This window comes from Lynx rufus, unplaced genomic scaffold, assembly GCF_022079265.1.
Source record: "Lynx rufus isolate CCGP_SWC_20201006 ecotype Redwood Valley unplaced genomic scaffold, mLynRuf1.p SCAF_11, whole genome shotgun sequence".
NCBI lineage: Eukaryota > Metazoa > Chordata > Mammalia > Carnivora > Felidae > Lynx > Lynx rufus.
In genome coordinates, this window is record NW_025814825.1 from 53127999 (window position 1) to 53144735 (window position 16737).

A 16737-nucleotide genomic window follows, 5' to 3' on the forward strand; every position below is an offset into this window, starting at 1 on the left:
ACCCGACCTAAGAGACACATAGGAGTACAGGAGAAAAAATACTCCATGAGAGCCCCGGGAAGGCGCAGCTACCCCCAGCCTGCAGCAAAAGGCCATGGACTACAATTCCCACATGCCCTTGCGACTGCCCCTCCCGTCAGCACAGCTTCGAAGTATGGGAAAGATGGAGGGACGTCGGGCGCACTCCTGTTGCGTCATTAGCGTGCGACTCCAGCTACAAAACTGGTCTGGGTTGAAAAAGTATGGCAGCTGCTGAGGCGGCGGTGGTATCGTCATCTTTGGAAACAGACACGGCCCGGGTCCCTGAAACTGCAGGAACAGCCGCAGCAACGGCTGCCACCTCATCAGCGACGGCTGCAGCCGCGGCGGTTGCGGCCGCCGCCAGGACCGGATCCGAAGCCACGGCCTCCAAGGCCGCTTTGGCTACTAAGCTGCTGTCCCTGAGCGGCGTGTTCGCCGTGCACAAGCCCAAAGGGCCCACTTCAGCCGAGCTGCTGAATCGGCTGAAGGAGAAGCTGCTAGCAGGTACCGCAGCCCGGGTGGGGACCAGGCTGAGTCGGTCTTTGCGAGAGCGGAAGCCGTAGAGAGCCAATGGGCTTTTTTTTTTTTTTTTTTGCGCGTTTGTGCCTCAAGAAATAAAAGGAGGGTAAAGGGTAGGATGACCACTGAATTAGCCCCGGACAAACATCTGGGGCATCTCGAGCTTGGACTTGCCCTGACGTGAACTCCTGTAGCCTGGTTGGCAGTTGTCGTTCTCAAGGGAAGAACAAAAAACAAAACACAAAAACCCCACACTTACACAAACACATCTCTTCCCTTGGGCAGGCCGGCCAATATTCTGTAATCTGATCGCCCAGGAGCCTTTTCTTTGGTTCACGTTGATGAACCTCTCCTGAAGGCAGAACTGGCTCTCTACCCCCAAAGTTGCCAAAGTTGCATCCTTAAAAATAGTTTGGATATGCATATATCACTTAATTAACCAAGGCTTTAATGCAGTGGTTTTCACACAGCGGGCATAGGAATTATTTGGAGTCCCTTGTACAAATGCAGATTCCTGAAACCCAGAGGTTGTGATTTTGAGGTTCTGGGGTATTTTTAGGAAACCATTTTTAAAATGTTGTTCCAGGTGATTCTGTTGTAGGTAGTGTGCGGACACGTTTTGAGGAACACCATAACTTAAGAGCATTCTTTTTGTTTCTTCACGCGCACTGAGGGAATATCAGAAAAGCCTGCAGGATCTCTCAGTTCATCAGCCCAGTAGATTGTTTCAGACAGTGGCATCCAGGAACCTTAGATTTACTGGACACCTACATTAAGCCAGATCTATGCTAGCCTATAGAGAAGTGAAGGTGAAAGATACGGTCTTTTCTCTTAGCTGTGCTCAAAGCATAGACATTCCTGCAGCCTTTGGTGATAAAACTATTTGGCAAATTCAAGGCTGTCCTGAATTTGGCTCTGGCCTGTCTTTCCACACGGGAAACTTTCTTCTTAACATTGTTTGGAGTCCCTTGGCAAAGTTTATTATACTTTTTTTTTTTTTTTTGATGCAAAAACATTATTCTTCTAGGAATTTGTTAATTAAAATGGACACATTCCAGATTCAGATGTTTAATGGCAGTAGGTACACTCTTGTGGATGTTTAATTGCCGTGTTCTATCTACTCGTTCTTTTGTTCCACTTTCCTTGCACTTTGTTACCTGTAAGAATGGGTCTTACAACAGGGAATGTTGTAGGAAGGGTCCTTCAACAGGGAATGTTGAAGGAAGGAAATGCATCCAGAGCAAGCTTTGTGGTGTCATCATAGGGTTGTTTCCCTCATAGAATTGCTTTCATTTGGCCTGATTTGTTAGCTACACTGTGACTCAGACAGATTTTCATATGATCAAAGCCATACCCCTGCCTTCTGGTGAATCTGCCTCCAAGCCACTGAAGTTTCTTGTTGAAACTTGGTTAAAACATTGTTTCAAGACTGTGGCTAGGCTATCTTCCAGAAGCCTGTCACTCGGGTGCAGATATTCTCATTACTCCATTTCTATATTGCTTTGATTGGTCTGTTCTGTATTTATGTTAGCTAGACCAGGCTTTCCCAAATGCCATTGTAACTGGCTGTCAGAATTACCTGGTAAGATTCTAAAAGACACAGATTCCAAGGCACCACATTCTGATGCTAGCCAGGTTTGACACCCGCTCATTTAGACCACCGTTAATGGAAATAGCCTCTATTAACATTTCTGGCCTTTCCCTATAGTGATTCATAGTATACTAAAGTCCTTCCTCTTCTTTGTCTATCTGAATCCTTCAAGGCCCAAAACATTGGGAAAGACCTTAACAAATATTCTTCCATAAATGTTACCAATAAGGTGAACAAAATTCCAATAGAGGTGGTGTGTTTTTGAACTTGAAAGAGGCAAATTTGGACACAAAGGGAAGAAGCAAACTTGGGGGCCTTCTTACTCGAAGGAGTGTCAAGTTGAAAAATCCAAAGAGTTCTCAAAAAGTTTTCTATAAACTTACAGATGAGAAATCCATAATGCATTACGAGTGAAAGGTGAAGGGTTCGAAACCTGGACCTAGGCTTATGGGTTTGTGTTACAGCAGCAGCCGTGCCTTTCCAAACATGGTGATATAATCAGAGAGGGGCCTTAGGACTGTGTTCTAACACATTGTGTTCTGTAATTCCGTGGTTAGGCTGAGCAGCCCAGCACATCTTTTGGCCATCTAATCTGGCTTCTCCATTATTGTTCAGCTTCCCTCCTTTTCCTTTGTCTGTTCCCTCTTTCCATTTTCTTTGGCTCTCTTTTTTATCTTCTTGGTGTCAGTGGTTATAAGGGAAGTTTGGTGAGTTTGGGAGATGGAGATCAATCGAGCTGTTCTGCTCCTGCCCTTTCTCATTTGAACTTTAATAGCCAATATTCTGTCAATATGTTGATATATATAACAATAATACTGCTGATAATAATAATAATTTATTGTCAGAGTGTCTTGTGGTTTCCAAAGCACTGTCAGATAATATGATTTCAATGTATCTTTACACTAGGAGGATGAGAGGGGCCGGGTTGGCATTTTCTTAAGTCTCAATGCTTCAGAGGTTGAGAGGCAACCTAACTGTTACCCACTTCCCACATAACCTCCTGTTGAGATTAGCTTCTTGAAGGAATAGTGAGGATTTTGATTTGGAGCAAAGGGCAATGAAGATACTTTGGGAACTTAGCATTCTTAGAAGTAGCCATGTCAGGGGTACTCCCGACATTAGGTAACTGGGGGCACCAGCAAAGAATACCAGGAAACAAGAGAGAATTAGAAATGAAATTGAGGACTTGTAAAACTAGCTGCCTATGTAAAAACTAACTTCTTTTCATCATTCTCTAACAGCTCACTATTACTAGGAATTTACTAGGTGTTTCAGCGTTAGCCTGGATCTTTGCTCATGTTTAAAAACATTTTTTTCCCTTTGAAAATGAATTCTAGATTCTAAACAACTAATTTTGGGATACTATTTCTTTGTAATTTAGGGAGTGTCTGTACATTTTTAAGTATGTTCTTTGCTAGTGATGTTATCATCTTAATCTGTTAAGTTTCTGTAGTACTTTTGTTTTGAGTATTCCATTTACCCTCACCCCTTATTATAGAGATTCTATTTCATTTTTCTTGCTAATTGCTATTTCTCATCTCAATTACTTTCATAGAAGCTGGAATGCCTTCTCCAGAATGGGCCAAAAGGAAAAAGCAGACTTTGAAAATTGGACATGGAGGGACACTAGACAGTGCTGCCCGAGGAGTTCTGGGTAAGAGATGTGAATGGAAGTTTGATGTAACTATCACTTATTATAGAAAGAAATATTGGAGTGCCTGGATGCCTCCATCAGTTAAGCATCCAACTCTCGATTTTCAGCTCAGGTTATAATCTCATGGTTCATGAGACCAAGCCTCCGTGTGGGCTCTGCGCTGACAGTATGGGACCTGCTTGTGATTCTTTCTCTCCCTCTCGGCCCCTTCTCGTATACACATGTGCTTTCTCTCTCTCTCTCTCTCTCTCTCTCTCTAATAAATAAAGAAAAAAGAAGGAAATATTGGTTGAGAACAGATAAGATTGACTAAAGCTGTGCCATTTCCAGTCTGCTTTGGAGTATTTTAGATCTAATGGATTTATAATGCCGTCTTCTAAAGAAGCTCTGAACTGGTACAAACTGTTAGAAACTTTTAGAAATAGCCACTTTTGTGTGTGGATGGGACTTTGAAAAAGGGTGTTGTATCTGTGAAGAAGAGCTAACATGTAACATAGCAGGTCTGAAATCGCTGTGTTTAGAAAGGCCTGCTCACAAGGCTTGCCCTTGGAAGGCATCTGGGAACTTGGATTTTGAGAGTGTTCCTTCCCTTCTCTATCTGATAAGGGTGCTTGCTGTCCCTTGGCTATTGGTGTGAACAGTGTGGTTTATGTTGAACACCTGCTTTCCTTTTAGGAGTCTGGAATTTTGTCCTTCCACTCAGGCAAATGTGCCTGAGTAACCATCCCTCTCATCCCCTCCAATAAGAACTTTGGGTGCTGAGTTTCCAGCAGGCTTCCCTGAGTGGGAACATCGCACACATGTTACTGCTGTTTACATTTTGGAGGAAGGAGCATGCTCAAGTGTCCCGCTCATAGGAGGAAGAGAGAATAAGGAAACCGATGCATGAATTTCTCTGGTGTCCTTTTCCCATTTGATCCTGCCGTGTAACGTTACTATGTTACATTGTAAGTCTTAGCCATGTATGGATCTTCCAACATGGGGTGTGGTCATGGGGATTCCTGATAAGACATTTGGCTCTTTTTTCTGCCTATATCACATTTAATCTCAGAGTACAGCTGTCTTGAGAAAGTGAGCCTTATGGTTCCTGAGAGGAAGTCACACTTTCTTTTGGAGATATAGTGAGCATTTTATTGTTTGTTGAGGCAGATTGGTAGAATTGATTGACGGGAGAAAAATAATTTATCCCTATTTATTTATTTATTTATTTATTATGCCTCTGGTAGAGGTTCTAAAGTTTACCTTCACAGGGGCGCCTGGGTGGCGCAGTCGGTTAAGCGTCCGACTTCAGCCAGGTCACGATCTCGCGGTCCGGGAGTTCGAGCCCCGCGTCGGGCTCTGGGCTGATGGCTCAGAGCCTGGAGCCTGTTTCCGATTCTGTGTCTCCCTCTCTCTCTGCCCCTCCCCCGTTCATGCTCTGTCTCTCTCTGTCCCAAAAATAAATAAACGTTGAAAAAAAAATTAAAAAAAAAAAAAAGTTTACCTTCACGGACTGCTAAAGTGTGTATCCACATAGTTTATGTGGTACAAACTTTTTGTATAACTATGTCCATAGTCACAAAAATATATAAGTTAGGATTCCTATCCCTACATCCTACAAAAAAACTTCAATAGGACAGTACTTACTTTTTATGTGGTCTCGTGTTTTGTATTTTATTGTTTCTTTTTGTTGTTGTTGTTGAATCTCTATTTATTTTAATTTTATGTTTTAAATTTACATCAAAATTAGCATATAGTGCAATAATGATTTCAGGAGTAGATTCCTTAATGCCCCTTACCCATTTAGCCCATTCCCCCTCCCACAACCCCTCCAGTAACCCTCTGTTTGTTCTCCATATTTAAGAGTTGCTTATGTTTTGTCCCCCTCCCTGTTTTTGTATTATTTTTGCTTCCCTTCCCTTATGTTCATCTGTTCTGTGTCTTAAAGACCTCATGTGAGTGAAGTCATATGATGTTTGTCTTTCTCTGACTAATTGCACTTAGCATAATAACTTCTAGTTTCATCCACGTAGTTGCAAATGGCAAGATTTCATTCTTTTTGCTTGCCGAATAATACTCCATTGTGTGTGTGTGTGTGTGTGTGTGTGTGTGTGTGTACACACACACGCACATACCACATCTTCTTTATCCATTCATCCATCAATGGACATTTGGGCCCTTTCCATACTTTGGCTATTGTTGATAGTGCTGCTATAAACATTGGGATGCGTGTGTCCCTTCGAAACGGCACACCTGCATCCCTTGGGTAAATACCTAGCAGTCCAATTGCTGGGTCGTAGGGTAGTTCTAGTTTTAATTTTTTGAGGAACCTCCATACTGTTTTCCAGAGTGGCTGCACCAGCTTGCATTCCCACCAGCAATGCAAAAGAGTTCCCCTTTCTCCACATTCTTGCCAACATCTGTTGTTGCCTGAGTTGTTGATGTTAGCCATTCTGACAGGGGTAAGGTGGTATCTCATTGTGGTTTTGATTTGTATTTCCCTGATGATGAGTGATGTTGAACATTTTTTTCACGTGTTGGTTGGCCATCTGGATGTCTTCTTTGGAAAAGTGCCTATCCATGTCTTTTGCCCATTTCTTCCCTGGATTATTTGTTTTTTGGGTGTTGAGTTTGATAAGTTCTTTACAGATTTTGGATACTAACCCTTTATCTGATATGTCGTTTGCAGATATCTTCTCCCATTCTGTCGGTTGCCTTTTAGTTTTGCTGATTGTTTCCTTTGCTGTGCAGAGCTTTTTATTTTGATGAGGTCCAGATAGTTCATTTTTGCTTTTGTTTCCCTTGCCTCTGGAGACGTGTTGAGTAAGTCGACTCAGATGTGCTGCAGCCAAGATCAAAGAGGTTTTTGCCTGCTTTCTCCTTGAGGATTTGATGCCTTCCTGTCTTACATTTAGGTCTGTCATCCATTTTGAGTTTATTTTTGTGTGCGGTGTAAGAAAGTGGTCCAGGTTCATTCTTCTGCATGTCGCTGTCCAGTTTTCCCAGCACCTCTTGCTGAAGAGACTGTCTTTATTCCACTGGATATTCTTTCCTGCTTTGTCACAGATTAGTTGGCCATACGTTTGTGGGTCCATTTCTGGGTTCTCTACTCTGTTCCATTGATCTGAGTATCTGTTTTTGTGCCATATTGTTTCATTTTTTAAAATGTTGGTAATCCACTACATTGATTTCACAATACACTAATGGGTTGTGCCTACTGGTTTATAAAATACTGTGCTACAGTGTCCAATCCGTTTTATTAGAGCTAAAAGAGTAGATACAAACAATAAACCCAATCTAAGCTATCCAAAGGAAATGAATGCTTATTTAGGAGAAAAGAATAAAATTGGTGAAGAAAATTCTATTTTTCAAGAAAGTTAGAAACAATGTAGGAGTTTGCACTTTCAAAACTTACAGTTTTTATTTCATTCACATTGGCAAAAATATCTTTACTGAAGGTTTAAATAGATTTTTAAAACATAGGAAATCCATTTTCCTGAATTAGAGAACTTGAATAGGCAAATTCTGACAGTTATTGTTTCTTGCCATAGCTAATGATAAGCATTTATTGAACAACTTACTATGTGTAAAGTCTTCAGCTTAGGACATTCATAAATTATATACTTTAATCCTATTGTAGTCCTATAAGGTAGATGTTATTATTTGTCATTTTACAGACGAAGAAATGAAAACACAGAGAAGTCATGCATGGTCATAGTTTTTGGCAGAGTCAGGATTTCGACTCAGATGTGCTCAGCTCCAAAGCTTCTGCCCTAACCCGGCATGGCAGATACCTGGCTGGCCCTCCTTCTCCCATCCTGTGCAGGATTACTGATCAGTCACCGCATTCTTAGCGATTGGTCCTACAACTGGCTTCTCCGTTCTTGATCAGTTCAGCACTCCATGAGTTGAAGCCTATTTGCTGTAACCATTCTGTTCTATTGTTTTCCAAGGCACAGCACCAAAATATAAGAAGAGACAGGATAGGGTCTGCTGTGTATTTACAAATGGACCAATTGTATTAGTTTCTGGTGGTTTTTACTCATTGGTATGCAGAAGATGATGACATTCAAGGCAGTGAATAAATAAGTTTAGTTTTTATCCTAAGCTAAGGGATCTTGTTGAAATTTCCATTTTAGTAGTATGAAGGACAGGTATTTGGCTGAGATTTGTGTGAGTGGAAGAAGTTGCATTGGAATTAATTTCCTGTCTGGAGGCTTAATTTATATTTGATCATCCAGGGATTTATATGATGATATAATCTGTACATGTGTCAAATTTATTAATTTTTCTTCTAATGCCTGTAGTTCCCAATGAGGAATAAAGTTTAAAAAATGCAGGTATTTAGTCACAGAATAAAGGATATTCATTGTCTAAACTAGTAGTTCTGGAGACTGTTAGAAGGTGATTTTTGTTATATGGTAGATTAAATACTGGGTTCTAATCATGAGTCTGTGAACTAGCTGCTTTATTTACTAAGTACACATACCCCGGGAAAACCTATAATCTCTCTGAATCGCCATTTGTTTATCTCTTGAAAGGGGTAACATCTACCATAACTCTCAGCAGATTTATGGAAATATCATACAAAATATTCATAATATAATGATATATGCTGTACTCTGTAAAGTGCTTTATAAAAGGTTTTTTAAACAAAACTGAACCTGTGTGAAAAAATGTACTTTTACTTTCAACATATAGACTGTTTTTTGCTGTTTTTTTTTCCTTTGTAATATTAATGGTACAGATTTAAGAATTTAGCTGACAATTTAAGATATAACCTGAAATTTAGGTTTATAATTCTGTTAACCTATGTTATATATGGTATATATGACACATAATTCTATAAAGAAGGCTTGCAAGATTCTCAAAAATCCTGTGGTAAATAGAATAATGACTCCCTAAATATGCCCATGTCATAATCTTCAGAATCTATGAATATGTTAGGTTCTATTACAAGGGGGCATGAAAATTGCAGATGGAATTAATGTTGCTAATGAGCTAACTTTAAGGTAAAGAGATTATCTTGGAATATCCAGGTGGACCCAGTGTAATCACAAAGGTCTTGTGGACCTTGGTTTTCTTGGGTATAAAATGAGAAGAAGGTTAAACTGGATAACTCTAAGATGCCTTCTTGTTTCAAATTCTATCATTCTGGATCACTGAACTAGCAGAGACATCAGCGTTTCAACCATGGTAAAGTCAAACATGTCAGCCTACGCTGAGACACCTGCACTGTGGTTGATAAAGCCACTGTGCTCATCCTTGTGTCTGAGAATGTGTGCAGTTTGTTCCTTTTTTAGAATGTACTTCTCTCTTCTCTGTATGTTCAAATTCTAAACATCCTTTAAGGCAACTGAAACTCTGTTTGAAATGCTTGAAAGAAGCATTATCTGGCCTCTTCAGCAGTTCAGAGTATTCCCTTCCTTGACCTTCTACAGCAGTTATGCTGCGTTCATTTTGACTCTTAATCATATATTATCATACTGCTGTTTAGTGTTATTCACTCATTATGCACCATTTTTTTGAGCACTTGGCAATTTCTCTTATCTGTATTTTATTTTCCCCATAAGGTTATAAACTCTTTCAAAGTCAGGAAATGTTCTGTTTCATCAAAGTGTTGTTCTTGGGACTGTGTACATAGTACATAGTAGCTGCCCCAGAAATATTGATTGGGGATTCTTGAGTGGAACAAAATTGGATTGAATCTTTGTTGTTACTATTATTAATGTTTATTTATTTTTGAGAGAGAGTGAGTGGGGGAGGGGTAGAGAGAGGGGGACTGAGGATCAGAAGTGGGCTCTGTCGACAGCAGAAAGCCCGTTGTGGGGCTCGTACTCAAGAGCCCTGAGATCATGACCTGAGCCGAAGTTGGATGCTTAACCAACTGAGCCACCCCGGTGCGCTGGATCTTTGTTGTTATTTTACAAAGTTTGTGCCTGGACGGCAGCAGCTGTCATCTGGAGAGCACTGTGCTCAACAGAAGATACTAAAGGCATACAGTTTTTTAATCTTAGTCTTTGAACTAGTATGATTCTACCGTAGAAGCTTAGAGAGGGTTTGGGATGATTTTGTATAGGGGTTGAGATTTGAGCTAGGTTTCGAAGGATGAATTTTGAATAAAAAAGTGTTGGTACCGTAGACGTTGGGACCCAACTGAGTATTTTTGGGGGGGCTTTGTAGTGTGCAGTACAGGTTATCAGAAGTGGTTACGAAATGGTATGAATTGGAAGAGAAAGGGATAGAATGTAGAACAGACTGGTATTGGTTTAGGCTAATTCAGGCTCATGACAGTGGGAAGAAAGTCTAGATGAGTCAGGTAGCAGAAGGATGAAAAGGAAGGGGGTCCGCTATTAGAGAGTCTGATCCGAATTTTAACCCTACTATTTACTAGTTGTGAGATTCTAGGCAACGTTCTTAGAGTCTCTCTCTCAGTTTCCTCATCTATAAAATAGGGATAATTGTATTATTTTTTAGCATTGTTATAAGGATTAAATGAGCTAACAAATGGAAGCGTTTAGAGTGGAATTTGATACATGGTAAACTCAATGAATGATATCCACTGTAAATATTCATAATAATTCTTTCAGCTTGCCAGGCATTTCTCCTTGTTTTTTCTTGTAATTCTGAATTGTGGTGTTTATATTGTGTTCTTTTACAAAATCACATCCATTAATGAGAAATACTTCAATTCTTACAAAAGCTTCTTGCTCTTAAGTGCAGAAATCATCGTAAACTCCCATTCTCACCTGGTGAAATGTGTTGTCATAAGGATAAATAATGTTTGAAATTGAAGAGATTGGTGGGCCATTGTACTTAATAGATGGTCTATATGAGTATACGTTCTGCAAGCTCTCATTTTACCCTGTATTCTTTTTTGTGTTTGATTGATCTGTTATGTTTCTGTTTTCTTGATTGTATACTACTGGACACGAATCATCTCTAAATGGTTCATTAGCTATGATGATGGCTTTTGGTTTGCTTGGTAATGAACTCTGTCAAAAGGCTTTTATATACCGTGGTTAAATTGTGCCATGTATTTTTCACTGATGCCCATATAAAATTCCAGTGAGTCTTTGGAGATTCTTCTAAAACTTCATTATCTAATTGTCTAGGTTGAGTCTTCTCTCACATTTAACACTTTGAGAGGAAAAACGTGTGTCTCCCATAGTGTCTTCAGAATGTCTAAGTTGCATGACAGGTTAAACTGATTGGAGTGAGAGGAGCCCTCTAATTATGCTAAATAGATGTTCCCTCCAACTTTTTATTATACGTGCCAAGAAATTGTGACCAAAATATATAGATATTTTAAAAACCTAGTTTTCAGAATAGAGTGTCATAATATTTCTTTCTTTGGTTTATAGTGGTTGGAATCGGAAGGGGAACAAAAATGTTGACCAGTATGTTGTCAGGGTCCAAGGTAAGAATACTGGAAAACTTTTGTTTTTCTTTTTTCTTGAATGTTTTTAATGACCTATGTTTTGGATTTTGGTCAATTAAAAAATAAACTGTGTGCATTTATAGGTGTCATTCCTGAACATTAATTACATGTCGTGATATCTGAGATTCGAAATGTTGAGACTATAAATTGGAAATTTTTTTTTTCAATGTTTGTATATTTTTTGAGAGAGAGACAGAGTGCGAGCGAGGCAGGGGTGGGGTGGGAGCAGAGTCGGCAGAGAGAGAGGGAGACACAGAATCCAAAGCAGGCTCTAGGCTCCGAGCTGTCAGCACAGAGCCCAATGTGGGGCTCGAACTCACAAACTATGAGATCATGACTTGAGCTGAAGTTGGATGCCTAACCAACTGAGCCACCCAGGCACCCCTATAAATTGGAAGTTCTTAATTGAAAAGCAAATTGATTTATAGAAGCCAAAATTCTGCAGTGCCTATAAATTTTAAAAATTATACCTTTTATATAAATCTGTTTCTTAGATGCAAGAGAACTTACAGATCCTAACTTCTATTGGTAGGGTTTTTTTTTAACCTTGGAATTTTTATAGAAACAATACCACTTTGTAACCCATGCACTTTTTTTCTTTTTTTTTAATTTTTTTTTAATGTTTTTATTTATTTTTGAGACAGAGAGAGACAGAGCATGAGCAGGGGAGGGGCAGAGAGAAAGGGAGACACGGAATCCGAAGCGGGCTCCAGGCTCTGAGCTGTCAGCACAGAGCCCAATGCGGGGCTCGAACTCATGGACTGTGAGATCATGACCTGAGCCGAAGTCGGATGCTTAACCGACTGAGCCACCCAGGCGCCCCTCCCATGCACTTTTCAACAAAAGACTTGCTTTGTTTAATGGTTAGAAAATGTTTACTAAAGAAAAGTGAGGCTTCTTTAGGATGATAAGTTACATCATTCATCTGTGAGAGTTACCTTGACTAAATCCAAAAGCACATTTTGAGGCATTTGATGGGAGAGAGAGGAAGCGTTATGCAGAGGCAGGAAAAGCTGTAAATCTGTGTGTCGCTTCAGGCATTCAGTGAGAATCCTCATGCAAAACCCAAAACCTCAGGGCAGAAGGAGCATTGAAACAGGAGTCAACGTGTCAAAGGGATTAACCTCTCAGAGCCTCTCAGTTTTTCATTAGGAAGAATGATTTGATCCCCTCTACATGTCTCTTCCAGCTCTAAAAGAGACAATAGTATCTGTGTCCTAATTAGCAGTGAGGTGCTGGTTATAATAATTGGGGCTAAGGACCAGTGAAAATGCCTTTGGAGGGAAGATTAATAAGCTGCTAGGTGGAGAAGAATTTCGGCAAGTCCCTAGACTAACTTTTTATTTAATAGTTGGTAAGGTGAATTTGTCACAATTGCTTCTTAAAATATCTATAATGGTCAAAGACTGTTTTAAAAAAAAGCTTTCAGTTTGTTGCAGACTAATTGATGACTTTTGTAAAATATAATTTAAATGTTATAGCAACGTCAGATTGCTAAGTACGTTTCTCAGCAGCCTCGTTTTCTGAACTCACCTCATCGTAGACACACTTTGAGTGGCAGCGGCCTAAGTAAGCTTTTCTTAAAATAAAAGCCCTGGATAACACACGGTCTTTGGTAGCCCCTTTTTAGTTATCAACTGGAATAGAAACCTGTATCTTTCAGTTGGAAAGGGTCTTAATACCTTAGATAAGTGTAAACATTACAATGTGGCTTGCTGTGTAACCTTTAAAATGTTGGTGTTGAAAAATCACAGAATACCAAAATTGTGTTGCAATGGCAGAGTTTGACTGTTTTGCTAAATTTGTACCTTTGTGCTTAAATACCTCCATATGAAGTCTAGAATTTGTTTCTGATACAGGGTTTTGCCGTTTGCTTAATATTTATTTCTTCAATATCTAAGTGGTTACTTTGATACAGGATTATGGATGATTTTTCTTTTCTTTTTTCACTTTATTTAGTATTTTCCCAAATCTTTACAATGAAGAAGTCACTTTTATAATAACAAAAAAGATATGTTTGCATTAAGGATTTGTTCTTTTTCGAATATTCATTATTCACCTCTCCCCTCCTCTGGAAACTACAAATACAACACAGTATTGAAAGGTTTTACATATAAATTCCAGGCATATTTCTAGAAATATGACCGGAAATATAAATACATCATTGGCTCTGGTTTAAGCTTTATTTATCACAAAGCATTTTGGTATTCAGCTTAGAAAGCAGAATGTCATACAGTGAAATCGCTGATCCTCAGATGACTGTATCCCAAATAGAAAATCCCAGGTGCATCTTATTACAGAAACCTAGCTCTTGGGTGCCTCACATTTCAAAAGTAGGCATTATTATCTTATTAGCTATTTGTTTTTTTATACTTTTAATTTTAGGTTATGTATCTGTTAAAAGATAAGTCATTTAAATTTAATTATGTGGAATATTACATTTTTTATCAAAAGTAGTTAAAAATTGTTAATAAATTAAAAATTTTTTTAATGTTTATTTTCGAGAGAGAGAGAGAGAGAGAGAGCGAGCACAAGCGGGATAGGGGCAAAGAGAGAGGGAGACATAGAATCCAAAGCAGGCTCCAGACTCTGAGCTGTCAGCAGAGAGCCTGACGCGGGGCTTGAACTCACAAGCTGTGAGCTCATGACCTGAGCCGAAGTCGGAAGCCCAACCGGCTGAGGCACCCAGGTGCTCCATGAATAAGTTTTTTAAAAATAGATTTTGTCTGTATCACTGGAAGCAATTCCAGAGATGGCTTTTAAACTTTTTTTCCCAAGACCCATAGTAAGAAATTCATTCTACATTGTGGCCCTCTATACACATACATGTATAAAAAACAAGAGTTTCATCCAACAGCCGTAACTCTATGTATGATGTCCTCTTGATATTTGTCCTTCTACTTCATTAAAAATAATTGGTGCCTGCAGATTGTGTCTAGCTAGGCACGGACCTACAGATTGACCCAATGCTTTCTCTTTCTCCACTTCCTATTCACATCACAATGCTACTAGAAAAATTAGACTTCTGGTAGGGGTAGGGTGGAGTTACCTCAAGAGTAGAATTACTTGGTTCTTGGATGGCAGATACTCGATGTTCACATGACAGCCGTATCACAGTACATCCTTCCCTCGCCATCCAGTCATGATCAGAGATACTGTTAAGTGAACGTGGCCTAACACTCTTCCCTGCTGAACCGAGGCACGTCCTTCGAATCCATTTCAACATAGTGCCACTTCATACAGCTACTCTCATTTAATGGGTGGAGTGCTGACCTTTTAAATAAAATCTCTATGCCGTCAGATTATTTTGCTCCCATTCTTTGAAGACCAGAGACCATTCAGACCACCCAGTTTCTTTCTTGCATTCCTTCCAGTTCAGATCAGTGTAAGATTTAAGGGTCCCTCTCTGTGTTCTTCACTGCTTCCTCTCCTATCTTATGGTGCTCTTTGCTTTGCCAATGATCATGTTTCTCTTGAGTCCTTTTTTGTTTTCACTGCATGCTCTTTTGGATTACATGTTTAGTGTGTATACAGAGCCTGTAGGTTTTCCAAATAATGCATTGCATACAGAAGTTGATCAATAAATCCTATTATAGTTGGCCCTTGAAAAATGTGGGGGTTAGGGGCACTGGTCCCGTACACAGTCAGAAATCACCATATAACTTTGAGTGATGTCATAAACAGTTGATTAATACATACTTTAATAATACAGTATAAAATACATATACAAAGTAAGCTAGAGAAAAGAAAATGGTATTGAGAAAACCATAAGGGAGAGAAAATACATTATAGAACTGTATTGTGAAAAATTGCATGTAAGTGGACCCATGCAGTTCAAACCCTTGTTATTCAAGGGTCATTAATATTACTATTCCCAAGTATTTCACGAATCCCCAAATCTCTCTCCTGAGTTCCAGGCCTGTTGGATTTCTAACTATATGTCCCATAGACACTGACATTTATTTTATCTGAGCAAGTTCTGTTGGAGACCTTGAGTACAGTTAATTTCATTCCTTTTCCTTATCTTTGATTTCTGGTAGCCTAGGCAAAGCGTGGCACTCATCAGAAAGACACAGCATCAGCTTCCAGCTCTGGGCATTAAAGTGAGAAAGAAATTTCTTACTGTGAGGGATATCGCATGATGGACCGTGGTTCTCAAATATAGCTTTACAACAGATGTAGAAGTGGATCTATATAAAATGTAACTTAGGTAAAATGATTCTGAGAGAGGTTAGACTCCTGTGTCCTTTTGGCCTCACTTGATCTAAGTGCCTAGAAGGCCGCGTGCATGTTCCTCTGCTAGCTTCCCTAAATTATACTTTCTTTGAGCCAATCATTGAGCAGAAGCTGGGTAGCAGATGTACTTTGAAGTAACGGACTTTGATGAGGTTTTGCAGTATTACCTTTATTAGCATCCTGCATTGCTAATTAAAGTCAGTTACTTATATATGTGCTTTAGAAACCACATGAGCAGGTGGAAGGTTGCTGTCCTATTTTGAAATCACTGGTGCCATTTAAAGACTAACTGGCATTATCCAGAGGTAAGACTATTTTCCTATCACTGTGGTGATAAACTGAAGTGGTACCTGTAGGCAAAGCCAGTGTTTCCTCAGAAAGCAGCTTTGTATCCCTCCAACAATTAAACAAGTATTATTATTGGGGTATCCAAACTTTTCCACCCTGGATGTGTTCAAAGGATAGTAACTTTCCCCAAGTATACAGTGGCATTTTTAGGTTAACCAATCAATGACAACTCTGAACTGTGATGTCACTATTGCTCCTATGAAACATAAGCCAACTTTCCAGGACTTGTGCATTTCCCTCATTTTCTCCAGAGCATGGTCCAATTTGTACCTTGTCTTTACAGTCTATTAATATTCATATATTCCATAAGTACTATATTGAAAATTTGAAGGGCTTCCACTTAGGATCTATGAAGAGCTACTCCTTTTTAATGAAGACATTCAAAGTCACATGTTGTTGGTTTGGTAGATTTAAAAAAAAATGTTCTTCCTCATCGTAAATAATATTCCCTTGTTTGTTCATGAAACTTCGAATCACAAGCTTTCAAAATAAGCCTCAAAAAAAGCAGTTGCCTAGTTGAGATGGAAATGATTATCTTTCTGTAATACAAAAACAGTTTCCTTTCTTCTGAAGAGTACAGAAGCCGGTTAGCTCTTAAGCTGTCTAGCTAGTGTCTTGCTGGGGGGTTCAGGGAGCTTGAAGAGGGGTGAAGGAGAGAGGAGAGTAGTGCTAGTATCAGTGAGAAACCATGAATCTCAAAGAGTACACAGTTCAGTGGAAACCTCTTTAAAAATTCCACAGGACCTCCATTTTTGTGTAGTCAAATTATGTTGTAACGTATCCATTAATAGATTTCAGAATTCCCAGGTATGCATTCTGTGTCTGTGTCGAATTTAGGCCAGTGAATAGAAATACTTTAGATCCCACAGGATAAAATGGTAGCATTATAGATCTACCTTGCCATGTTTTTTTTTTTTTTTTTTTTTTTTTTTTTTCTTTTAACCCATA

At 39.3% G+C, this 16737-nt stretch overlaps 1 protein-coding gene across 1 annotated transcript in view; it reads left to right on the top strand.

Annotated features, from left to right (window-relative positions):
• Positions 1-242: 242 nt before the first annotated feature.
• The window catches only part of TRUB1 (TruB pseudouridine synthase family member 1), a 38178-nt gene continuing 21683 nt past the window's right edge, over positions 243-16737 (top strand). Inside the window, exons 1-3 of the mRNA XM_047073491.1 lie at positions 243-525; positions 3687-3785; positions 11129-11184. Of these exons, the coding sequence (XP_046929447.1) occupies positions 243-525; positions 3687-3785; positions 11129-11184 (438 nt within the window). The remainder of the gene's footprint in view (positions 526-3686; positions 3786-11128; positions 11185-16737) is intronic.